Below are 25945 nucleotides of genomic sequence, written 5' to 3' on the forward strand. Positions count from 1 at the left end.
AAGCAAAGGCCATCCTGCAGGAAGTGCACGAAGGATTTTGCGAAGACCACACTGGGGGGCAAAGCTTGGCCTTAAAGGTCCTAAGGCAAGGATATTACTGGCCAACTCTGTCCAAAGACTCAATCTCATACGTGAAGAAGTGCGACAAGTGCCAGCGATTTGCCGTAGTTGCCCAAGCCCCTCCAGTCGAGCTGAAGATGATCTCGTCCCCATGGTCGTTTGCCGTTTGGGGGATAGACTTGGTTGGCGCCCTCCCCACTGGAAGAGGCAGTGGCGGGGTCCGTTACGCCGTGGTAGCCATCGGCTACTTTACAAAGTGGGCTGAGGAAGAACCCTTGGCAACGATAACTTCCAAGAAAGTGCTTGATTTCGTGGTTAAAAGCATTATCTGTCGATTCGGCCTGCCCAAGAAGATCGTTTCCGATAACGGCACTCAGTTCGACAGCGACCTGTTCACCGAGCGTTGCGAAAGACACGGAATTGTGAAAAGTTTCTCCTCCGTGGCCTATCCTCAGGCGAATGGCCAGGTCGAAGCTGTCAACAAGACCCTAAAGGCGAGCCTCAAGAAGAGATTAGACGAAGCAAAGGGGGTCTGGCCAAAACAGCTCCCCAAGGTCCTATGGGCATACCGGACCTTGCATCGGACTCCTACGGGTCATACTCCCTTTTCCCTAACCTTTGGGAGTGAGGCAGTCCTCCCCGTTGAAATTAAGGTGCTTTCGCATAGAGTCCAGTCTTACGACCAAGATCGAAACCACGAGCTCCTGTGCCATTCCCTCGATCTAATTGATGAAAGGCGAGAGGATTCGCAACTCCAGCTCGCCCATTATCAGCAGAAAATCACTCACTACTTCAACTCCAAAGTCAAAAAACACGCCTTTAGCGTTGGCGACTTGGTCTTAAGGAGAGTTTTCCTGGCCGGGAAAGATCCCAAAGATGGAGTTTTAGGACCAAACTGGGAAGGGCCATACCAGGTCATCGAAATCATCAAGGAGGGAACTTATAAGTTAGCTCGACTTGATGGAGGGGCGATCCCGCATACTTGGAACGCCATCCACCTAAAGAAATATTATCAATGATTCACTTGTAAAGCTTGGAAGTCCACTTTTTATGTATGAATGAGAATCAGCTTTTTGTACATGTTTGCAAGTATAATCTAAAGTAACCACGAAAGACCCTTTCCCAGTTACTTGGGGGGCATATGGTGCTTGGATATAACCAGGCCTCCTTAATGACTTAGAAGTTGATTCATATCGATTGACCGTTGTTTTTCTTAAAAAACACGAGATATTGATAAGGATTAAACGCTAACTATGTCCTATCCTGGTCATAACCGGGTCATAAAACTTAGAAGTTGATTTAAATCTATTGATCGTTGTTCTTCTTAAAGAGCTCGAGATATGGATAAAAGTTAACACGAACTAAGTTTTCAAATTAAGTTCCTGGTCCTAACCGGGTCATAAAACTTAGAAGTTGATTTAAATCTATTGATCGTTGTTCTTCTTAAAGAGCTCGAGATATGGATAAAAGTTAACCCGAACTAAGTTTTCAAATTAAGTTCCTGGTCCTAACCGGGTCATAAAACTTAGAAGTTGATTTAAATCTATTGATCGTTGTTCTTCTTAAAGAGCTCGAGATATGGATAAAATTTAGCACGAACTAAGTTTTCAAATTAAGTTCATGGTCCTAACCGGGTCATAAAACTTAGAAGTTGATTTAAATCTATTGATCGTTGTTCTTCTTAAAGAGCTCGAGATATGGATAAAAGTTAACACGAACTAAGTTTTCAAATTAAGTTCCTGGTCCTAACCGGGTCATAAAACTTAGAAGTTGATTTAAATCTATTGATCGTTGTTCTTCTTAAAGAGCTCGAGATATGGATAAAAGTTAACACGAACTAAGTTTTCAAATTAAGTTCCTGGTCCTAACCGGGTCATAAAACTTAGAAGTTGATTTAAATCTATTGATCGTTGTTCTTCTTAAAGAGCTCGAGATATGGATAAAAGTTAATACGAACTAAGTTTTCAAATTAAGTTCATGGTCCTAACCGGGTCATAAAACTTAGAAGTTGATTTAAATCTATTGATCGTTGTTCTTCTTAAAGAGCTCGAGATATGGATAAAAGTTAGCACGAACTAAGTTTTCAAATTAAGTTCCTGGTCCTAACCGGGTCATAAAACTTAGAAGTCGATTGAAATCTATTGATCGTTGTTCTTCTTAAAGAGCTCGAGATATGGATAAAAGTTAACACGAACTAAGTTTTCAAATTAAGTTCCTGGTCCTAACCGGGTCATAAAACTTAGAAGTTGATTTAAATCTATTGATCGTTGTTCTTCTTAAAGAGCTCGAGATATGGATAAAAGTTAACACGAACTAAGTTTTCAAATTAAGTTCCTGGTCCTAACCGGGTCATAAAACTTAGGAGTTGATTTAAATCTATCGATCGTTGTTCTTCCTAAAGAGCTCGAGATATGTTTAAAAGTTAGCGCGAACTAAGTTTTTCAAGAAATTGTAACCAAAGCGCGTAAAGAAAAAAAAAAGAGGATCAATTGAAAGCATTAAATCAAATTGTCTCGAGGTGAAAGCACCTCATGCAAAGGTTACATAAAAAGTATTTAAAAATATTGAAGGGCACAAGAAAAGAAATGCCCTAAGCTCCGCCAGGTGGCCCCTTGGAGGTCGCCGTCTCGCCTTGCTCAGCTGTGCCAGAACCATCCCCGATCTCCGAGGGTGCCTCTTTATCAAGGCGAGCTTGGAACTTCACCAGCAAGCGCTCCCAGAGGCTCGCTGACATGAAGGAGAAGTCTGCATCTGGATTGTAGACCCAGCAATGGTAGAACAGATCTTCCATGGACTTTTCTGAAGTTATCCGCTCGGCCTCTAAGGCAGCCTGGGCGACCTGGACCTCAGTCTTCGCGGCATCTAGGTCTATCTGCGAGGTGGCAAGAGAGGTCTCGAGCTCTTGAACCTTCGAGCGGGTTTTTTCCAACTCGACCTGCGAGGCCGCCAAGGCATCCTTAGCCGCCTGCAGGGTAGTCTGGTGCTCGCTCCTCATGTCCTCGAGCTGAGTTTTGGTCCTGACGATGCTCCGATGAAGGGCAACGGCGCTCTGCGAAGTTGAAAAGACAATTGCCTCAGGAAAAAGGAAGGAAAAGCATAGCAAAGTGTAATGATAAAAACCACGAAAAAGTAAGTTAGCTTACCGTCATGGCCATGCCCAATGAAGACTCCAGCACGCCCACCGGGCTAAGTGTCTCGATGGCCCAGAGCTCCTTCTCGGTGAACCTGTATATGTGGCTGACGGCGTAGTTCGCCGACTCATACACCGTTCCCCGGAAGGCCTCGGGGATCTTCTCCAGGTCCTGGGGATTGACTGGGATGCGTACATCGGAGGGTACAGCCGCCGAAGTCCCGAGCTCCGTTCCTGCGTCCCGGGCGGCGGCTGGAGCTCGCGGAGGGGGTGGAGGCATGTTGCTTCCCCCTGCGGCAGGAAGAATCGCTCCCGCGACCTGGGCAGCCGGGGTTTGCTCCTTCTCCTTAGCCGGAGACTTGGTGGGGACCCCAGTGGCGTTCTTGGACGTCCGGGGCCTTTTTATTCTTGGCCCAGCTGAGGGGTTCCCCCCGAAGACCGCACCTCGCAGGCTCTCCTCGGGCTGAGACATCTCTTCTGTCAAAACAAAAACATGGTTAGTACGAGTTAGCAACCATACAGATACAAAAACAAAGGGGTAAAGATAAAAAGTATATGAATACTAAGGGAATCCTACCCCCCGAGCTAGAAGAAGAATCTAAGTCGATTACTTCCCGAGCTGGCGCAAGTTCTGGGTCCGAGTCTGACTCAGGGCTAGATTCCTCTACATATTGCCTAAGCCCCAGAGCTACGACACCCCTCCAGAGTGATGGCCATGTACGAAGGTTGGTCCCATACTCCTCGAATAAGATCGACCTAAAGGCAAGGGTGTTATCTACTACTACGGTACCCCTAGGCCGGCTATCTTGGTAGTCCAGCACAAGCCGGTCAACACAATGGAGCAGGGTGGTATTCAGGTCCGGATCATTTTGGTGACGATGGACGAGCTGCCTAGGATTGAACCTAGCCAGCCGAGGGTCTGCTGTGGCCCTATCTAGACTCCTAAACATGTAAGAGTTACCTTGGCCAGAAAGACCCGCAGCTGCTCCGGATTGGATCCTCTCCTTGCCCATCCTCTGGGCGACCTCCAAGGCCCGCATCCTATTCCTCATGAGGGGAACTTCGTCGCCCTCGTCCTCCTCCTCTTCGTCTCCCACGACCTCCTCCACGATGATGGGTCTGGTGTCGCGAGCTGGGGGAAGCCCCCAGGGCCTCCTGAGGTTTAAAGTCTGATTTGGGAAAATCAGCTTGCAGGCTATCATCGTCTCGTCTGTTACGAGCACGCGGTAATCTTTCTCGCTGGGGGGCAAGCCCGCCAGCGTTTCGTATTGGGCCCCAAGGGTCACAGATTTCTTTGTCCTCCCAAAGATGGCTGCAGAATTAGTCTAAGTCAGAAAGGGGTGCTGGAGGAGCTAAAACGACACTTAATTTACGAGCTAAGGATGAAAAACACTTACGAGGACGATTGAAGTAGTGGAGCTCGCAATTCCTGAACCCCGTCGACATGAAGAATTGATCCTTGAAGTCGTTGGGGTGGCTGGGCAGCTCGATGACCGCGGCCGTATTGGGGAATCGGGTTAAGTAGTAAAACTCGTCGCCTCGCCCCCGCTGATCCGGGCTGGCCTTGAGGCAGAAAAAGTATAAAATGTCCGTTGGAGTGGGGACCTCCCACTCGTGCTTCAAAAATAGATATTTCAACCCCGCCAACAACCGATAAGAGTTAGGGGGGAGCTGAAACGGTGCCAACCTCACATAATTGAGGAAGTCTGCGAAATACTGGTCCAGCGGAAGGAATGCCCCCGCCTTGAAATGCTCGCCGCTCCAGGCCGCGAATACCTCGTCGAGCGGCGCGCAGCTTCGCTCGCCTTCCGTGGGAGGTCGGGCCACCACAGATGTTCTCCCCAGGGAGATGTTGTGGGAGAGAAAGATTTTGTTGATCTTCGCCTGGTCAGTGACCTTTGAGACGATCCTCTCCGCCTCAAAGAAGGCATCGGGGGCGACCTCGACCTCCTGCTCCACCGCCGGCCCAAAGTTGGGGATTGGGGAGTCCGGCATCACCGCCTTTCCTGTGTCCTGCTGTGAGGCCGACCTGCTGACGGTCTTCTTGGGAGCATTCCTTTTCGATGCCATCTGGTCGCCTAACGAACAAAAGAAAATATTTCAGAAAAGGCGACCCAAGCGTGAGGAAAAATCAAATGTTAATTGCACGAGCTGAGGTAAGCCCAGCCCGTGGAGAGTGGAACCACGCGGTTCAATGAACAAGCGCCTGTGCTCCCAACAGATCCCCGATTACTCGGAATTCGTGTGGCAGGAGGGTCAGGATAAAATTTTCCTTGGGGGGAAAGTTTCGATAGGCAAGGTTGGCAAAACCGCCTATGAGGCGTGTCCCCTAAGCTACCCGGTTTTGCACCCAAAATATGTCAAAAATCCTACCTAGAAATCGTCCCCATAAAAAGCATCCTGTAAACCATACTCTTAAGTGATTTCCTACAGCAAAAATACCTTAACCTAAAAAGGCTTTCACCCTCCGTATCCACAAAACCCAGTAAAAACCCTTGCATGCGGCTACAGTAAAATATTTACCTAAGCTACAGTGAAATATATTTTCAAAACACACATGGTCAGGAAACTTACAGTGTTTGGCTGGGAGGTGGATGAAGGTATCGCCTAGGTGAAAGCTTCGTCGGAGTATTGGCTTCCAAAGCTTTGAAGAAATCCTTACGTCTAAGCTTCTTGAGCGCTGAAGAGAAGAGAAGAGGGATTGTCTTCTGAGATGAGGAGAGAAGAAGGAGAGAAGTTTTGAGAAATTTCAAATGAAAGGGTGGCCCATGCGTAGGGTGGCCACCCCTTTTTATATACGTGAAGAGTCACGTGTAGAGGGCCGTTGGATGGCCCTGATGAGGGATCCGAGGCCCTCCACTCGAAATACGGAACGACGGCTGGGCATAGGCTAGGCCATTAAATGCGGTTCTCGTAAGAGGTACCATCACCAACCACGATGTTCCACGTATCAGCCGCCTGCGTAAGAGGTGGAATGTGAAGAGTTCATGGGGAAGCCTAAAAGCCCCTACTGTGATCTTATACGACGTGGTATACCACGAGCAGGGGCTTGGGGGGTAGATGTACGCCCTGATTTTCCCACGGGCTGATTAGCGGGCTGAGCTGCGACCTAATCATGATTATCTCGTGGACATCCCCAAGACCGGAGCTTCCGTCATAAGGTCGTACCTCCTTAGCTCGAGGTAACCCAAGGGTTCGCCAAGATTGCCTAAGACCTGAGTCCGAACTCTGAAGGCCGAAGGTCGAGTTAAGTATCCAGCTCGTGGTACGAGCTGGATATGGAGGCTATGACCCTTTGTAAAGTCAACACACGCAAGGTAAACGTGCATATATCAGAGTGCACGTGTCTGATATGCCCCTGACTTCTCGGACACGCAGCAGGAACGTGCGTATTCAGACACCCACGACTGGGTTGGGCCGTGCGGCCCATTATCTCCTTACCTATTGATTTGACCACACTTATGTGTCAGGTTTAGGAATTAATCATGAATGTCACAGAGTTGATATGATAAGTAAGAAGGTCACGGGATGACCTTCTTACCAACTCCCAGGTGCCTTCTCCTATAAATATGGAGACCCTGGGAGTTGATAGGGGTTGGATTATCTCTTGTAAGAAATATCCTGTAATGATACACCCAGAATAGAGCAATAATATAGACTAGTGGAGTAGAAGGATTTTAACCTTTGAACCACTTAAAAACCGTGCCTTGAGTCACCTCTCCATTTTCTAAGATCATATATCTGTTTCGGTTCATTATTAGCACTAATCCCTTTCTCTTCTTCTCTTAATTACCTGTTGGCGAAGAACCGCGTCAACAATATCAGGTTGTTTTTTCTGAGTGTTTTCTTTCTTGCCCATTCTCGTAACAACCCACCTTCATCTCAACAGAAACCCTAACCCTTCTCTACCGCCTCTCAAGATTCTTATTCTTCTTCAGTCATGTTCTTGCTGTTGCCCTTCATGGTCCGCACGAGAGCCTCTCTGTCGCGCAGCTCATCGACCTCCACTCTTCCTCCTACGCCCAGGGCTGCTGCTCCGTCTTCTCCCTCGGCTTTGGTGCTCCCGTCTGCTCCTTCTCCGACCCCGACCATGGCTGTGGCTCCTGACGTCGCTTCCTCTTCTCCCTCTCGTGATGATCTGTGTCCAGCCGCTGCTCCTTCCTCCTCTCCGACCCCTCTGCATTGTCCTCCGCCTGTTTCCATTCCCAGAAGTTCGTCTACTCCTCTGGGCAGTCAAGGTGATCTCGGTAATCATGGTGGGCTCGACGTTCGCAGTGGTCTCGGCGTTCGCAGTGGGCTTGGCAGTCACGGTGGTCTTGGTGCTCAAGGTCCTCTCAGCAGTCATGATCCTCTCGGCAGTAATGGTGGTATCGGCATTCCCAGCATCTCTACAGCTCCCCTTTGTCAACCTTCCCATATGGATCATACGTACCACTTGGGAACCGGAGACAACCCCAACTTTCTGATTTCAACTCAGATTCTAACTGGTCAAGAAAATTTCCAATCATGGAAGAGAGCTGCCTCCATTTCTATTGCTGCCAAGAACAAAACTCAGTTCATCGATGGGTCTTTGCCTCAACCCCATCCTTCTAATCCTTTTTTTCATGCTTGGGTTCAATGTAATAATATGGTTATGGCTTGGTTATTACAATCTGTTTCTCGTGAAATTGCAGCTAGCATTATGTTTCAAGATTCAGCCACTGCTATGTGGAATGATCTCCATGAACGGTTCAATCAAGGCAATGGCCCGCGAATTTTTCAGCTCCAAACTGCGGTTCACACAATCAAACAAGGTGACTCTGATATAAATTCCTATTTTACCCGTCTCAAAGCTATTTGGGATGAACTCAAAGAATTTCAGCCGTTTGTTCCCTGTTAATATGGCTGTAAATGTGGTGTTGTTGAGAGGATTCTTGGATATTATCACAGAGATCAGATTATGCAGTTTCTTGCTGGTCTCAATGACTCTTATTCTGCAGTGAGGGCTCAAATTCTCCTCTATGATCCTCTTCCTCCCCTGTCCAAGGTTTTCTCCATGGTGTCTCAAGAAGAGAGACAAAGAAGTCTTGGTCACACCACTCCGTTCATTGCTGCTGCTGCGGTTTAGACCCTTTCAACCAAGCCTCCTCCATCAAGATCAAAGAAATCGAGACCCACTTGCTCTCATTGTCTCAAACCGGGTCACTTAGTGGACAAATGTTTTTTTCTTCATGGATTTCCTCCTGGGTATGGTGACAAACGTCATTCAGATGGTGCTCTCAAACCCTCTGTTCATCAAGCTTCCACATCTCCTGTCTCTACTTTGATTTTAGGCAAGCCGCCTATGCTGTCCCAATCTGAGCTCAGTCAACAACTTATCTCCCTTCTAAGTCAGAATCTCCAGCACACCTCTACTGCCACTGACACCAACCTGCAGATTGCCTCACAAGTTTCTTGTAATCTTGTTGACTTCCCCTCTTATTTGTGGACAGTTGATAGTGGAGCTTCTCACCATGTGTGTTACTCTCTTAACTGCTTTAAAACTATTGATAAACACCCTATTGCTACATTAGTCACTTTACCCAATGGACATAATATTCATATTTCTTATTCTGGTTCTGTTCAACTATCTAGTTATATTACCTTGACTGATGTTTTATTCATACCAAAATTTCAGCATAATCTTTTCTCGGTAAATGCTTTTCTACAAAACAGCCCTAACTCTTTAATTTTTTCTGCTTCTGAATGCTTTACTCAGGCACCCACTCGGACTTCCAAGATTGGGATTGCTAAGAAAATTGGGAGGCTATTTTACTTTGAGCAAGATCGCCAATTTTCTCACTTTGTACATTATGATATTTCTGTTAATGCTTGTACAAAAATGGACCAATGGCACTTCCGCCTTGGTCATCCTTCTATGACAATTTCGAATTCCATAAATAAAGATCTTGTTTTTTCTAATAAATTGTCTGATCATGCTTGTTCCATTTGTCATTTAGCCAAACAAAAAAAAGCTTCCTTTTGTGGCCAATAATAATAGAGCTGCTATGCCATTTGATCTTGTTCACTTTGACATTTGGGGGCCATTTCATGTTCTTAGCATAGAAGGGTACAAATACTTTCTTACTATTGTTGATTATCACACTCGTTTTACATGGGTATATCTACTTAAAGCTAAATCTGATGTGCAAAGTATTATTCCGCAATTCTTCTCTTTAATTGCTACTCAATTTTCTATTACTATTAAAGTTGTAAGATGTGATAATGCCAAAGAACTTAACCTATCTTCTTTTTATGCTTCCAAAGGGATTGAACAATTTCACTCATGTGTTGATCGGCCTCAGCAAAATTCGGTGGTTGAACGAAAGCATCAACACATCCTAAATGTCGCTCGGTCCTTGTTATTTCAATCTCATATTTCTCTTCCTTATTGGTCTTATCTCATAAATACTGCTGTTTATCTCATTAATAGAACTCCTTCATTACTTTTACATAAAAAGACATCTTTTGAACTTCTCTTTAATAAAGTTCCTTCTTATGAGCATCTTAGAAATTTTGGTTGTCTTGCTTATGCCTCCACTTTAGATAGGCATAGACATAAATTCTCTCCTCGCTCTAAAGCTTGTGTCTTTATTGGTTATCCTCCTGGAATGAAGGCCTATACTTTGCTTGATATTGAAAGTCAACAGATTTTTAATTCTAGAGATGTCATTTTCTATGAGCATATTTTCCCTTTACAGCATGACAAGTCTAATGTGTATACTGACTCTCTATCCCTGACAAAAGTGTTTGATGTAGGACCACATATTCCTCAAGTGCCCTCCTTGTCCAATCAAGCTCTTGAGGATCCTTCTCCTCCATCACCTATTATTACCACTTCCAAAAGTGGAAGGCCTATTTCTCGCCCCTCTTATCTTACAGACTATGCTTGTAACTTTACTACTTCTGAGTCTTCTACTTCTTATCCTCTATCTAATGTTTTATCTTATGATAGGTTGAGCGATCAATTCCGGGCTGCCATTTTGGCCGCGCACATGGTAGTTGAACCATCCAGTTACAAGCAAGCTTCAAACATTCCAGAGTGGCAGCAAGCGATGACCGATGAACTTCATGCGCTTGACTGTAACAACACTTGGGACATTATCTCTCTTCCCCCTGGACAACATGCTATAGGATGGAAATGGCTCTTCAAAATCAAATACCAACCAAGTGGTGCTATTGATCGTTACAAGGCCCGCTTGGTGGCCAAAGGCTACAACCAAAAGCAAGGTATTGATTATTTTGAAACTTTTGCACCTGTTGCAAAGTTTAACACTCTCAAACTTCTCCTTGCTATTGCTGCCATTAAAAATTGGTCTTTATGCCAATTAGATATCAACAATGCTTTTCTTCATGGGGGCTTAAATGAAAATGTCTACATGACAATTCCAAAAGGGTATCAACCCACTAGTCCTCTACCAAAAAATGTTGTTTGTAAATTAACCAAAAGTCTCTATGGCTTAAAACAAGCCCCTAGACAATGGTACTACAAACTTAGCACATTTCTCCTCTCTAGTGGTTTTCGCCAATCTCAAGCGGACCACACTTTATTTATTAAGAGAACTTCTACTATCTTTATCGCTCTTCTCATCTATGTTGATGATATTATTATTACTTCTAATAACGATGCTGCTGTCTCTGTATTTAAAAGCACGTTACATGCTGTTTTTCAATTAAAAGACCTTGGCCCCTTACACTTTTTCTTAGGTCTTGAGATTGGTCGTTCCTCCAATGGTATATCTATGTCTCAACGACCTTTTACCTTACAGTTATTGAGTGATACAGGTTACTTGGGTGCAAAACCTGCCTTCACTCCAATGGAACCTAATGCCAAACTCAGCAAATATGAAGGGGAGCTCCCATCTGACCCCACCATATACAGACGCTTAATTGGTAAACTATCTATTTAACCATTACTCGTCCTGACATTTCTTTTGCTGTCAATAAGCTAAGTCAATTCTTAGCTACTCCCAGGACTCCTCATCTTCATGCTGCGCATTGTATCCTTCAATATCTAAAAGGCACCCCTGGCCAAGGACTCTTTTTTTATGCTAAATCTAGTCCTCATATCAATGCATATGCTGAAACTACCTTCACCTTTGAGGCTCTATCCCTCAAGATTTTTTCAGATGCAGATTGGGCTTCCTGTAGTGATACTAGACGGTCTGTGTCTGGTTACTATGCCTTCCTTGGACAATCTCTCATTTCATGGAAATCTAAAAAGCAAACCACTGTCTCTAGATCGTCCGCTGAAGCTGAATACCGGGCTATGGCCAATGCCACATGTGAGATCACTTGGCTTCTCTCTTTGCCGAAGGACTTTCACATTCAGCATTCTCATCCATCTATTCTCTATTGTGACAACACTGCTGCAATACACATCTCCGAAAATCTGGTGTTCCATGAAAGGACGAAGCACATTGAGATTGACTGTCATCTTATCCGTGAAAAGATTCAGGATGGCTCCCTCAAGCTCATTCATGTTACCTCCAAAAACAATATTGCAGATGCGCTAACAAAACCCTTATTTCCAAATCATTTCCAAGAGTTGATCTCCAAGATGAATGTAAAAAATTTGTACAGTTCATCTTAAGGGGGTGTATTAGGTGTTATAGTTTGTTGTAATTGATTTGGGTGTTATTTTTCTGTTGGGTTTTGTTAGTTTGTTATTTTTGTGCCTCTTGGGCCTATTTATTGTGCCCATTTTCTCAATAATATCAGGTTGTTTTTTCTGAGTGTTTTTGGGCTCTCTTGTAATAGAGACCGAAGCAAATGAGGGAGTCAAAATTCTTAAATCCAAAAACAATGATCAACAAAGCTAAAACGAACAGAAGATTCAGCTGAAAACCAGTAGCAATGAAAAGCAAAAACTAAACACTAAAAAAGCAAAAATGAAACACTAAAATATTAAAGAAAATGAAAGGAAGAAACGGGGAAAAAAGAGCAGTAGAATGAAAAATTAGTAGAAATGAAAGGGGACTTTAAGAAGAATAAATACCAAATGAAACTTACCCAAGACAAGCTGAAAGTAGGAAAAATCTCCGTCAAAGTGAAGCAAACAAGGGACACACAAATGTAAACCCCCAAATTGACGATCATCAAATATGAACAGCAACTAAGAACGAGAGAAGTTTTCCCAAATGAAAGTGGAAAATCGAAAGAAAAAATGGAGATGAAAGCGTGTTTGAGAAGGAAAGCGTGAAGGAAGATAAACCAAAAAGTGAAAAGTTTTTACATATATTAAAATTTTAAATAAAATTTAAAGAAAGAAACACGTTCAAACATGGAAACGTGGGAATAGTATTAGGTTTTTTTTTTCTTTCTAATTTTTTAAAAATTAAAAACACAATGACAAAAATGCCACTAAAAATAATACAACTAAAATAGGCAAAAAAAATTATGGCTTTATGGTAAAATTAATTATTTCTATGCTAATTCAAATTCAATATATTTGAAAAAATAAAAAAACCCATACAAGCAATAACAAATAAAAATTCCCATATAAAAAGATAAATCCCAAAAAAAGCCATACAACATATAATTTCTACGTAAATAATTGTGATGCTTAAAAGTTATAGTTATGATAGAAATTGATTTTTTTATTATTTTTTTATTTTTTATGAGGAGTGCTAAACAATTACTACACAAGCAATAATTATTAATGAGCGAAAATTCCATTTGCTTAATGATTTTTTCTTAAATATTTGAAAGTAATAAATAATTTATTTTTCATTAATATCACTTAATTGAAATAAATACTTAAAAATGTAACTTTATAAAATAAACCACTTAAAAGTGCAAATTTCATAACATTTTTTTTAATTTTACATAGCTACTCAATTGATTTACATAGCTAACACAAAATTTTACATTAACCATTTTTATAAGGGTGCTTTTATTCACACCTCTCTCTACACTCCCTCTAAATTAATTAATTCTTTCTAAATATATCTTTCTTAAAATTTACACAAATATCTTTACTAGTAATTTAACAATATTATATTTCTTCACACACACTTTCAACAAATTAACTAAAGAACAAGAACAAAATAAATTATAAAAGTTAAAATTTATTTATTTTTATATATTTTAATTAATTATTGTAATTTACAATTTTTTATGAGGTATTTTTCTTTTTTTAATAATATTTGTTCTTATTTTGTGTTTAAGGGAATAAAAATAAGAGAGATTAAGCTAATAAATTCATAAAATAAAAGATAAACATAGAGGTTTTACGTGGTTCACTAGTTAACAATCTACCTAATCCACGAGTAGATATTATTGATTGTTCAGAGTGAAAGCTTAGAAAGAAATTTCCCATAATTTTTATACGATAGTTGTACCTGAACATAAATGAATACAATCCAGTCTATTTATAAGACTGGTATCTGTTTCTCTTCCCACAATTTTGGGGAAGTGTTGACGGTAAGAACTCGTCAACGATTAAATGTTAGAAAACTCAGATTTTTATATTAATGATAGCTAAGAATCAGATGGAAAGAACTTGAATCAATAGAAAAATCAGAACTGCAATGGAACAAAGATTATATATTTCTTAAACGTCTCCTCATACAATCAGTTTTCCAACCCCTTAACTCGAGGGGTGGAAACCTATATATAGGTGGGCTCTATTGGCCCCCTGATACAAGTAGGTCCCAGGAGACGTGGACGTATACAGGTACAGGGTCAGGGTAATGGCTCAAGACATAGCGGTGTCTACCCTGACAATGCCCAAGTAATGGTGCAGGACATCGTACTGGGGACTCTGGAATATTGTCGAGGGTGCTCAGGTAATGCCTCCACTCTCTGTACAAGTTCGTACCGCCACTACTCGTCAGACGCAGATGACAGGGCCACGCCTCTGACCCCTTTATGATCGTACATCCTATATCAGTGTACGTACCTTGTACCCAGTCGTCCTCATCAATTCATGTGTTGGCGCCTAATGATCATTTAACATACCCGTTTGGTGTTTCCAAGTGATCCTCGTGCATATATCGAGGAGGCTCCAAACTATACGTGTCATGAGAAACCAAGGCGCTGGGGGTGTTTGTGGCGGAACAAGGTGCACACATGAGAAGTAGCGAGGTTGCACCCTCGCTGTGCGAGGGTGCCTCGCATAGCGAGGCTGGCCTACTGTGGTCACATGAAGGCGAGGCTCGGGACACGGGTGATGTAGCGAGGCTGCATCCTCACATAGCGAGGGTGCCTCGCATGGCGAGGCTGGCCTGTTCCGATCACATGGAGGGGAGGCGAGGGGACACGAGATACGCAGCAGGGCTGCACCTTCGCATAGCAAGGGTACCTCGCATGGCGAGGCTTGCGAGGTATGGGACACGCGAGATGCAACAAGGAACGGGACACGCGGGATGCAACAAGGCACGGGACACGCGAAATGCAACAAGGCAGCACGCTCGCATAGCGAGGCTGGCCTGTTGCGGCCACATGGAGGCGAGGCGCGATGCTTGCGTAGATGCGGTGCGCGCGGGAGGTCAGCCGAGGACCTGCGCATAGTGAAGGCCACGCGGCGTGCACGGAAGGTCAGCCGAAGACCCTCGCATAGCAAGGATGGCATTCGGGTGGGTAACCGGCCGAGGACCCTCGCACAGCGAGGGTGGCTCTCTTAGCCCAACTCCTCCGATGCCATGTGACGCCCTTGTCCCTTTGTGCATGTGGTAAGTAGCCAAGTGAGGCTCTCGCCCCTTCGTCCCACTAGCATGCGTCTCATAGTCTTTAGGATGCCTCGTAACGTGGAGGTTACCTTGAACATAATTCACAAGGGAAGAATTCCCACATTCACACTTGCCCCCGAGTATATAAGTACACTTTTAAGTGTGTTTATAGACTTTTTCCTTTTCTCTGGTTTGACATGGATGGCAAGTTTTGGGAGACTCAACATTGGTGCGCTATCCAATGTTGCCTGAAGAAACACAAAGTGGGTTTTGAAGTTGTGTTTCTTTATAGTGTCCAAAGAAACACAAAAACCATTTAACTTTTGGGGGATCCATGAATGTCCCTAAGATTGCATTAGGGCCAATCATTCTCAATTACAGATCCCAAGGCTACCCATACTCTTGATCTCCACCATGCACATGGACTTGAATCCAATGGCTAGGGGGCCTTGACTCTCCTTATAAATACCCCAAGGCTTGAAATCATTTCTCCACACCAAAACTTGCCTAGCCTAGTGGTATTCCCTCCAAACCACTTTCAAGAGTTCAAAGGTTCCATCCACCATAAAAGCATTCTTGGGGTATTTTCCTTCCATTTCATTTATTCATCCTCTTTTTTTATTATTATTATTTTTATTTGCTAGCATTGCGGTGACGCTAGGCTTTCTTTTGCTCCTACAGTCTTGCCCATGCTTATCGCTCAACCGACCCTACGCCTCCACAAGTCTATCCTTGTACACTTTCAGCTTCATACATATGCCTCCAGGTATGCCTCCTTCCTCTTTTTTCTTATTTTCTTTTTGTTTTGTTTTATATTGATTACGCAGGGGTAGAATTAATGGTTGTACGACACTCATTCTTCAGAGTTTGTCATTCTTTTCGTATGGCCTTTCAAGTACATATGCATAGGCCCTTTTCTTATACCCCTCACACTCATGTTGTAGATATAGGGTTACCCTTACGCATATACGCCCTCGAGTCTTAGCTGGTCCATGGCTCCTAGGCAAGGTCCCGAAGGTCCGTCCAATGTTGAATTCATTGAGTTGTCATCCTTCGAATTGGAGGCTGATGTACGTAGACCCTCTAACCGTTGGGGTGTGCGAACGCTCTACCTCCGGAGACTGTCCTACCTCAGACAGAAAGCGTGCGACCTGGAGAAGGAGCTAAAATCCAGTACCAGGGACATGGGTTTAGGTTTCTCCCCCCAGCATGCGACATACATTTCCCAGCTACAATCAATCCTTCAGGATTGCCTTTATGAAATTGCTTGCCTAGAAGAAAACTTGCCCCCTGAGCCTTTTTCTTTTTGTCGTGACGAGTCTCCAGGTCATAGGGGTCCCTTCTTCAAAGGCAGTAGACGCGAATAAGTTGAACCGGAGTTCCTTTCTATGACCCACCCACGCTTCCTCCCCTGCCCCCGATCTTACGCCCTAGGGTCAAGCAGAGTGCTGGTAGATATAGGACACATGGGGGGTCCTCCAGGATCCCTAGAAAGTCTATGGCTCATAAACTGCCTATCACTGCCCAGGTACCTGAGATGCCAAAGAGAACCTCTGACACTTCCGAAGAGACGAGTAGGTCCAGCCTCACCATGAATAAACTGACCAACATGCTAAAGGCTCATCAGTTAGCATCAAACCTCAAGTTCGTCATCCCAAAGCGTGATGAATGCGCATCTGAACCGCCAGAAGCGATTCCATAATCCGATCCGGTGGGGCTCTTCCGCTTCACCCTTTTTTTGTCAAAGTGCTTAACTACATTGAACTGGCGCCTCTACAACTGTCCCCCAACTCCTTGGTGACACTGAGCAGCCTATATGTGTTGTACCATCAGGTGCATTCCAGAGGGCCTTCTATGAGCGAGGTTCATTACTTCTATACCCTTAGGGCGAATACATCTACCCCCGGGTTCTACCAGCTCTAGAAAGTCGTGGCCCATAAAGGGAATTCCATCGTGGAGGGCTCCATTTCAAATAGAGGCTCGTGGAAGACGAACTATTTCTTCACTTTTAGCGGGCCCACCCGACACACTAGCTTCAACACCCCAAGTAAGATTATTCTCACTTTGATCTCACACATGAGAGGTTTCTCTTTTTACCTGGCTTTTCTTCTATGGTTTTTCTAACTGTAGTTATTTCTTTTCTTTTGATGGCAGGTCTCTTAGGGGTTGTTGGCTCCAACTTGAAACTGAAGGCTCGTGACCGAGTAATGAAAATCCTGGCCTTGTTGGGTGAATGCAAACAAGCCAGCGCCCTTTTTAGAGAGAGCAACCTTCACTTGTACAGGCTGCTGACCCTGAACCAGACCGTCACTTTATGCTCTGTTTCCTCCGAACCCGCAGGCCCACGCCCTGCGACACCCGAACCTACGGGGGCACGCCCTGCATCACTCAAACCTGCAGGTCCATGCCCCTCCTCACCTGAACCTGCGGATCCGTGGCTATACGGCCACGATGAAGGTAATTATGACGAGGTAGCCGATAGGGACTATGTCTACCCTTCAAGCGATCATATGGATGTTGAGGAGACAGTGGTATATGAGAACTACTCGTGCTTGCACTCTGTTGCCGGCAGGGCAAGGGGCGTGGCCAATGACGGTCGTACTGGCGGTGTTACTTCTCGGACGTTACCGTCGATGCTTGGCGGCGAGTTTTCCTTTGATGCCTCTGTCCCCCGCCCCTCCGTGCCTAAACATAATTTTGCTATTCCTTCTTTTGTTGGGGATCCTTTACCCCCGGGGAGGCATCCTAGGCGGGCGTCTTCAGGCGCCTCTTTACCCAAGGAGATGACTCTGTGCTCTTCTGCTCCCCGCACAACAGTGGATGGATCAGGACTTTCTCGGTCCCCATCCCTGACAAAGTGTTCCTCAGCAAGCACACGCACCTCCCCTGGTCAAGCTTATATTTATGCTTTTGAACATCATCCTCTGGCGAGCTAGTATGGGGAAGCCATGAGCTATCATCTGGGAAACTTTCCCAAGGGCGAGTGGGGAACTTTGCACAATTTCCCCGACGGTGAGCTAGAAGACGCCTATATGCGAGCCTCCTTGCAAGTATTTGTCGAGATACTCCGTTTAATCGTTTATGACAGATATATAAATATTTCATTTTGTTTCGATATTGCTTGACCCTCGAGGCTTTATTCCATGTCCTCGCCCTTACTTAGGCTTCTATCTTGAGTGATCGACTGATCACCTCAAACTCCTCATCGACTCAACAGTTACAACGCGAGCTCGAGGAGGCAATAAGGAACCTATCGGTGGCCGAGGTGGCAAAGGATGTCTTGTCAAGCCCACTGATCGAGGCAGTTTGCCAGAGGGACGCCGCTTTAGCCCAGGCTGCATCAACCTCTCATACCAACACTCAGCTAGAGGCTACCATCCACACTTTAAACGAGAGGATCATTATGCTCGAGGCTGAGCTTATGAATGCTGAGAATCGCATAGTCGAGCGCACGCTGCATGTTGTATGGAGGATCAACCCCACCGTTGACCTGTCTCCCTTTGGAGATTATGCTGTCGAGAAGATTTCTGAGTGGAAGGGTCAGGATGGAGATTTGTAGGTTCCTTTGTATTCGAACTATGTATGTTGTTGCTATGTAATCCCTCACATTATTTCCCCTTTCTCTCCATTTTTTTTTTGTGTTCATCAAACTTAAGGTACTTTGGTAAGTCCCTCTTATTATTATTATTTGTGGATTACATATCTCTTCCTTGATCTGATGATGATCATCTTTCTGGTGCACCTTGATTATACTTGTAAGGACACGTTAACCCATTGGGCTCTTAGGGTCCCTTTATATTCTTTGCGCACGCTTGTTACTTTTTGCGAGAAGCGTCCCTCTCGTCATTATGTATAGTACTATTTCTTCAAGGATCTCTTGCAGGACCCTTTTTGGCTAGCTGGCTTAATGGCCGTTCTAGACTTATTGGGAGACTCCCTCCTTACGGCCTCACCCCCTGGGGTGTCGGCCTTTGGTTGGAGTTCATCCTTTTAAACAATTCCCTTGATATTCGTAAGGGTAGCTAATCCTTTTGAATACAAGATATTTTTTTTTATACTCGTGCCTCCTATCCTACCCCCCAAGTGCTTGGTGAGATTTATTTCAATAGACACGTTGGTTGATGCTCGCATAGAGAAGAAAAATAACATGTGAAGTTGTGAACAGTTTCATTCATAGTAGGCAGGTTACAACGATATATATATTAAAAGTTTCCATCTACTTGGGAGGTTATCTAGGCAACCCCTTTGATTCTTGTCTACTTAGCTAATATAACATGCAACAAACTAAACACAGATACTGCTTGCATCGGATGTGGGAGTCTTACTGGCAGTCTTACTGGGAGTCTTACAGGTAATACTTCTTGCATCGGATGTGGGAGTCTTACTGGTAGTCTTACCCGGTTGGTCCCTCCATGATTCTGGGGTCTAGTTCCTGCGGGTTTGCACCCCCATCCACCACAATCGCCATCAGTTCTCGAGGTTTTGCAGACGTGCGAAGGGAGGTGTTATAAGACTCCCTTGCCTCTCTTTGTTCTCCCTTCATACTCACTACTCCACCAGGAGTTGGGAACTTGACGGAGAGGTGATATATTGAAGTGATCGCTTTCAATTCTCTTAGGGATGGTCTCCCCAATACCGCATTGAAAGTTGAAGCACAATCTACTATGACGAAGTTTGCCATGACTGTGGTCTGTCGGGGTTGTTCTCCCATGGTGAGTGCCAATTCGATCACCCCTAAAGGTTGTATCGAGTCCCCCATGAACCCGTATAAGGAGGTGTTTACCGAGTTTTTTGGAAACGAATACAAACAAAATAATAAAAAGATAAGAACTGTAGAAGTGCAGAAATATAAATAGACAAATAGGTTTTTTTACGTGGTTCAGGCGTTAACGAGCCCTAGTCCACGAGTCGATGTTATTATACTTGTAGAGAATTACAGTAAGATGGCTGGTGTACCAGAACCTCACAAATTCACAGTGTTTCTCTCTCGTTCTCTAGAAGAAGACGAAGTTAGAGATTTTGGCAGGGCTCTTGCTATGTAATCTGTTCTCCCCCCTTCTATTGCAAAATCAGGAGGTCTTTATAGCTAGAGTTTTTTGGTTAGGGTTTTACTCTGCCCCCATGAGTCTTAATTACACCAGCCATAAATAGGGGATACAATTACCGTAGTCGCCTGGCTACCAGGCTCTATGTGGGTATATTTACGTGAAAGTATGGGGAATGCACAAAGGCAGCTGTCTTTTCCAGGCTGTCAGCGGAACAGTAGGCGAAATAGTACTTTTAGGCGTGCTGGGATGTGTGCGGCCTCGACCTGTCGGGCGTGTCAGGCGGCATCCTGTGTCAGGTGGATATCATTCCAACTATGCCTCCTCCATGACTCGACCGCTTGGTCTTCTTTCGTGCGAGACACGGAACTGTATCCGCGAAGGTAACCTGAAGAGCTTCTCCTGGAAGGACCTTCCCCGAAGGATATCCCTTCGGGAGTCCGGGAGAATCGACGAGCTTCCGCGTCGCGGTTGCTTGAAAGAGTATGCTGGAGACTAAGCGGGAGAGGCGAAGCCTTTCTGTCCATCCGCGAGCTCTGGTCACCTTTCGTGAAAGACTTTGATAATTTTGCTTCCCCGAGGCTATCCATTTAAACGCTATCCGGAAATCTGGATAACATTTACCCCCCAAGGTCACGGGGCTTGAGAGGTCCGGGAGCTTGTACAGTCCTCCGGGTGCTCTGGTCTCTAGATTAGACAAGGGGTCACCTCCTGTGTTCCTGGAAGAGTTCCTTTTTCCCGCCTGAGTGTCAGTACAAAACAAAAGGAAATTTCTTCTATTTGAACTCAAGCACTCAAGTGTGGCAAGGGCCACACGTCATTCAGGGAATGGCTCTGTGACCAAGACGTGTGCGTGAGGCGACTGGCTGAGTAGTGATTTGATGGTATTTAATGGTGCACTGGGCCCGAGATGGTATAATGATGGGAAATAAATACTTTATTCCCATCCGAGGAGTCTTAAATTGGATCGGCACTTCATCCCCAACCGTTGGATTTGATGCATGCGGTATGGGAAGATCGGGACCGTCCATTTGTGGAATTCGAAACGATTTCGTTCCTGCTATAAAAATGAGGGAACGGACCTTTCTTCCTCTTTACGCTTTCAAATTCTCGAGTCTTTCAGATTCTCAGATTCTCAAATCTTCGAACTCTCAAGCTTCCAAGCTTCCTTTCCTTCGAATTCGCCACTTCTTTTGGTAAGGAATCCAGGAACTTTTCTTTCGATTAGGCAGTAGGTTTGATCGCCGAAGTTCTAGGTTTGAATCGTTGCTTGTCTTTGCAGCCTTTACTTCACGCGTTCGTGCAGTGTAGGGACCCGGTTACTCCCTCAATCTTCAACTACTCGAATACCAGTAAGTATTTTTACTTTGCTTTTCTCTTCTAAACCTCAGTTTGTTGGTAGTTGTTAGGGTTGAGTTTTCTGCCGGCGTCATCTTTATGCATGCGTGAATAGGGCTTTGATAGGCATGTGACTGATGCGAATCAATAAGTCATTTCTTTGCATGCTTTGACGATTTGCTTTTGGAAAGTTGTTTCTCGTCTGCTTGTGCTGTTCTGGTTTGTTATTTTAGGGCATAAGCATGAACGCCTTTAGGGTGTTTTCCCCTGGGAAAACACTTCTCTCGGCGGGCTTAGGCTCGAAGTTTGAATCTGGTTCCTTGCTACCCTCCGGGTGGCATGGTGCCAGTCCCTCGGCAAGCTCGGTGGGAGCCTCTCCAAGTAGTTTTCGGGGAGGGTCTCCCCGACGCCTTTAATACCGTTAGGGTATGGCAAGGGTGCTAACTGCTTGGAGTGTTTTCTTCTTTGTTTCTTTTGCTCAGTGACGAGCACCTCAAAGGAACAAGTCATCGCTGTGGTAGAGGCTGGTTCTGCCCAGGAGCAAGGTCCCCCTGTTGCCGGCGCGAAGGGGAAAGCGAAAACTAAGGTGGCCTCGGCTAGCCCACCGATTATCAACAGCTCCATCTAGGAGATGGACCAGAAGCCGAACCTGCTCAGGAACTACGGCATGCTGGAGCTGTATTCCTCAGAGGCAGGCTTGAAGAACATCCCAGGTCTGATGTGGCACCGCCTGTCGGTGCTGGGTGAGTCTGCCAGTCAGAGTCACGAGGGTTTTGGTGCCTGGAGCTGGGCACACATAGTGTGTGGGGCACACTTGCCCCTAAGAAGTTATTTTGCCAACTTCTGCGTGAAGGCGGGGATTGCCCCCTTCTAGTTGATTCCCCCCAGCTACAAGCTTCTAGCGGGGTGGTACATCTTTTGCAAATCCAGGAATCTGGAGGCCCCTACCCCGGAGGAGGTGCTATACTTCTATGGGCTGAAGTCTCAGCCCATGAGAGGTCATCCAGACAAGGTGGGGTTTTACAGGCTGGAGAGGTACCCGGACGTGATGTGTCCCACCTGTCATACTGCGAGGGTTCCAGATCTCCGGGAGTACTGGTTCCTGACGACTGGCTTCCCATTGAAGAGGGTGCCAGCCCTATCTTTGGACTTCAAAGTTCCTGGTAAGTGCTCCTTCCTCTCTTCTTTAGCTTTGTTTCTTTAAGTTTGGTCTGCCTTCCGGGAGGATCTCTAACACTCGTGTTTGGATTTTGCAGAAGCCGTCCCGCGGACACCTCGCTGTGCGGAGATGATAAGGAGGTCAAACTTCTACGAGGGGCTCTCGGAGGAAGAGCTGAAGGTGGAGGGACTTGTGACCACCGAATCTTTGAGGGAGCATGGGCTACTCGCCTCTTTCCAAAATATTGAGCCAGTGAGTGGCAGGGGGCAAAGTCAGGTGTCAGCTGACATCCGGGAGCAGATTGCCCTGGAGCTGTCCAAGGTGATCTGCCAAGCGGCCCAGGACGAGAATAATTTATCTCCTAGTTGGGCGGAGAGGATCCCCGACCCCCAGCCGGAGGAAGAAGAGATCGAGGCTCGCCACTCCGCAGCTTACCCCAATGAAGGGACTCCGGGAGCTGGTACCTCCGGGAGAGGTAAGACTAGTTTTCGATTGATCCACACCCCCAGCCTGTCTGAGGTTTCCCGGACTTCTCAGGCGGGGTTCGATCCCCGCTTCCTTAGGCTAGATCCGCGTAGGATACCCTTTGACAGATATTGCGATAGGGTAGATGAGCTCCTCGGGTGTTTGAGTGACGGTAGTCTGCCAGAAGGTGTCATCATGGTTGACCCTTCTTCCCTCAGCATGTCATTCCCGGACTTCAAGGAGTACGGGAGCTTCCTGGAGTAGGAAGCGGTGTTTTGTTGTGCTCGGGGAAGGCCATCCACGTTTCTCGTGCATGGTCGTCCCTTTCAAACTTTTCCCCCTCTTTTTTTTTTTTTGTTTCTTGTTCCCTGCTGGGGGACTTGTTCGTGCTGTTATATTGCTGCTTGTTTTGTTTTCTGCTTATCTTTTTTCACATTGCTTGCTGGTTGGTTAACCTTGCTTTGCACATTTCTTGCAGAATATCCTGAAGCAAAGATGTTGGGGAGAGCTACCTCTCTTATCAAGAAGGCCGCCACCAGCCAAGACCCGTCCAAGGGGAAAAGACGAAAGGCCGGAGCTGGTAGTGGAGGTAAAGCTGCCACACCCAAGAAGACAAGTGGCGAGGCGCAAGGGTCTCCGGTGGTGGAGAGGTCAATCGTGCCCGTGGTGGAGAAGCCTCCTGTCAAGGGGCCTTCCGAGAACATGGTGGTCTCGAGCAGTAGCAGCGATGGGGAAGGTCTTGTGTCCCCCGCGAAGAGGGCCGGGGTGAGCAAGCGCTCCGGAGGAGAGGCTGAGGGCGACATGAAGAAACGCCTTAGACACTCTTCTCCCGGAGGTGATGGAGACCTCCGGGCTACGCGCAGTCCCCACCAGATTACCCCCAACCAGCAGCAAACACAACTCCAACAGCAAAAGCAACAGCAACAACAACAACAACCACAAAGACAATCAACACCGCCACAGCAGCAGCAAAAGCCACAGCAACATCAGCAACAACCACAAAGCGGGGCGGTAGTGTCTTCGCTACCGTCCCCAATACCCCGTCTACTTCCTCCTACAGTCCAAAGGGAGTCCACCCTTTCGGGGTCTCCTTCTTCTTCTTCTCTTCCACTTTCTCAACAAACAAGCCTTCCTCGGCCTGGCCTGAAGTTCCACTTCCCTCAGAAAGCAACCCGTTTCCCCGCTGCCCTCCTGGAGGGTGTAAGACGGGCCGATAATTTTTTGAAAAGGCGGTTGGAGGCCGAGAAGGCTGTTACTCAGGGAAGGGCAGACAACTTGTCTGCCGTGAAGAGAGCTGAGCTGGCCGAGGGGGTGAGATCCCTTCACCCGGATGGAACGGTTTTGGATGGCCCAGCCTTGGAGAAGAGGCTGGTGCCTAGGCTCGGACGTTCATTGGCGCCGTTCGGAGCGGAGATGATGGAGGATATGGCCCTGAGCTTGTGCGAACTCAATTCTGAGAAATGGGCCATCAATAGCAGCAACTTTCGGGGGTAAGCTGTCAGTTGTTTTGTTCCGGGATCAATTTTCTTAGTACATTTGGTTCTGCTTAACTCATTCTGTTGTCTTTCCTCGCAGGCCTCTCTCATCGCGGAACGCTCGTTCCGGGAGGTGGGTGCAGTTCTGGTTCAGCTGGAGGAGAGCCAGGTGGCTCGCCAGGCCTTGGAGGCGGAGAAGCAGAAACTGACCCAATAGGTCGAGAGCATAAAGGGGGAGGCTGGGGAGAAGCTTAACCAGGCCCGGCGCACGGCTGAAGAAGAGGCGGACAAGAAATATCTTGCCAAATATCGAGAGTACCGGGCCAGCGCGGAGAATGAGTTCAAGCAGCGGTCGGATGACTTGAAGGCCCAGAACTCCAAGCTCCAGGAAGAGCTATCCCAAGCCAGGGGGGAGAAGGACACCCTGGATGCCCGCTTGCAATCGAAAAATGATCTCCTCCTTAAGCAGAACAAGGAATACGCCATTCTTCAGAATAAGCTGCACGAGGAGGAGCAAGATCACAGGAGGAGCAAGGATCTCGCGTCTATGCTGGAGTTGGGGCGCGCTGAAAAGGATAAACAGATTGGAGCCTTGCAATTCACTGTCAGGGGGCATTTGACCGAGAAGCAATCCTTGCTGGATCAAAATAAGGTGCAGCGCAAGGAGATTGATTCCCTTAAGGGAGAGCGGGATGCATCCAAGGCCGAGCTGGAAAAACTGAGGGCTCAATTGGCTGTCGCGGAAGCAAAGCTGGCGACCTCTGAGGCGGAGCGCTTGAAGGAGAAGGAAAATGCCGAGGTGGTGCTGAATAGAACGATCAATCTATCCCACGTGGTCCTCATGCACCAACTTTGGAAAATAAACCCGGAGGTAGTAGGCTACCTGGGAGAGGACGCCGCCGCCATGAGGGAAAAGATACAGGCATGGGATCAAAGCCCAGAGGTGTACGTCCAGACTTATAACATCGACGAGCCTGCTGGAGTCCCTGAGGCAGAGGATCCCGAAGAGGCGGGGACCTCTGAACTTGCCATTGATGACGTTCCATCTTCCAATGAGCTGACTCCGCTAGCCCCAGTTGAAACCGCTGTCTCCGAGACCCCGGTCGTGGATGCCGCTGCCACCCCCAGTGCTTGAAGGGGTCTTATCTTTTGTAAAAAATATTCTTTACTGATTATTATTTTTCATTTGTATTTTTCTTTGGGGCGAAGCTCCCTGTACTCTTTTCTCATTGCAGACATATTTTCCATAATTATAGCATTTTTCTTTCCTTTTCTGCCGAGTTCTCTTAACTTTGCGTTTAGGGTAGGCTTTTATACGGTAGAAACTGCTGTAGGGGCGCATTAGGTTTTGGTTCCAATGGCCAGAACCTATGCATTTCCAACTTGAAGCTCCAAAAGCTTATGCCTTTTCCCACGTAGTTTCTAGGTTATGTAGGTTTCTTGGTTCCAACGGCCAGACTTGGTTCCAACCGTATTTCAGCTTTCCTAAGGCAAATAGCCAATCCCGGGACTTGTAGTTATACTGTTCGCTGGGATTGCTAAGGTGACCTGTTCCATGGTGCCGGAACGGGCGTTCTTTTGGT

General features: G+C 46.1%; 1 protein-coding gene across 1 annotated transcript; it reads right to left on the reverse strand.

Annotated features, from left to right (window-relative positions):
• Positions 1–2553: 2553 nt before the first annotated feature.
• Positions 2554–12589, reverse strand: LOC133821445 (uncharacterized). Its single transcript, XM_062253739.1, has 3 exons — positions 12221–12589; positions 3204–3667; positions 2554–3109 (listed from the first exon to the last, which is right to left on the reverse strand). The coding sequence occupies exons 2-3, from the start codon at positions 3660–3662 to the stop codon at positions 2651–2653; spliced, it is 918 nt and encodes a 305-aa protein (XP_062109723.1). The 5' UTR covers positions 3663–3667; positions 12221–12589; the 3' UTR covers positions 2554–2650.
• Positions 12590–25945: the final 13356 nt, after the last annotated feature.

The sequence above is a fragment of the Humulus lupulus genome, chromosome 3 (genome assembly GCF_963169125.1).
Source record: "Humulus lupulus chromosome 3, drHumLupu1.1, whole genome shotgun sequence".
NCBI lineage: Eukaryota > Viridiplantae > Streptophyta > Magnoliopsida > Rosales > Cannabaceae > Humulus > Humulus lupulus.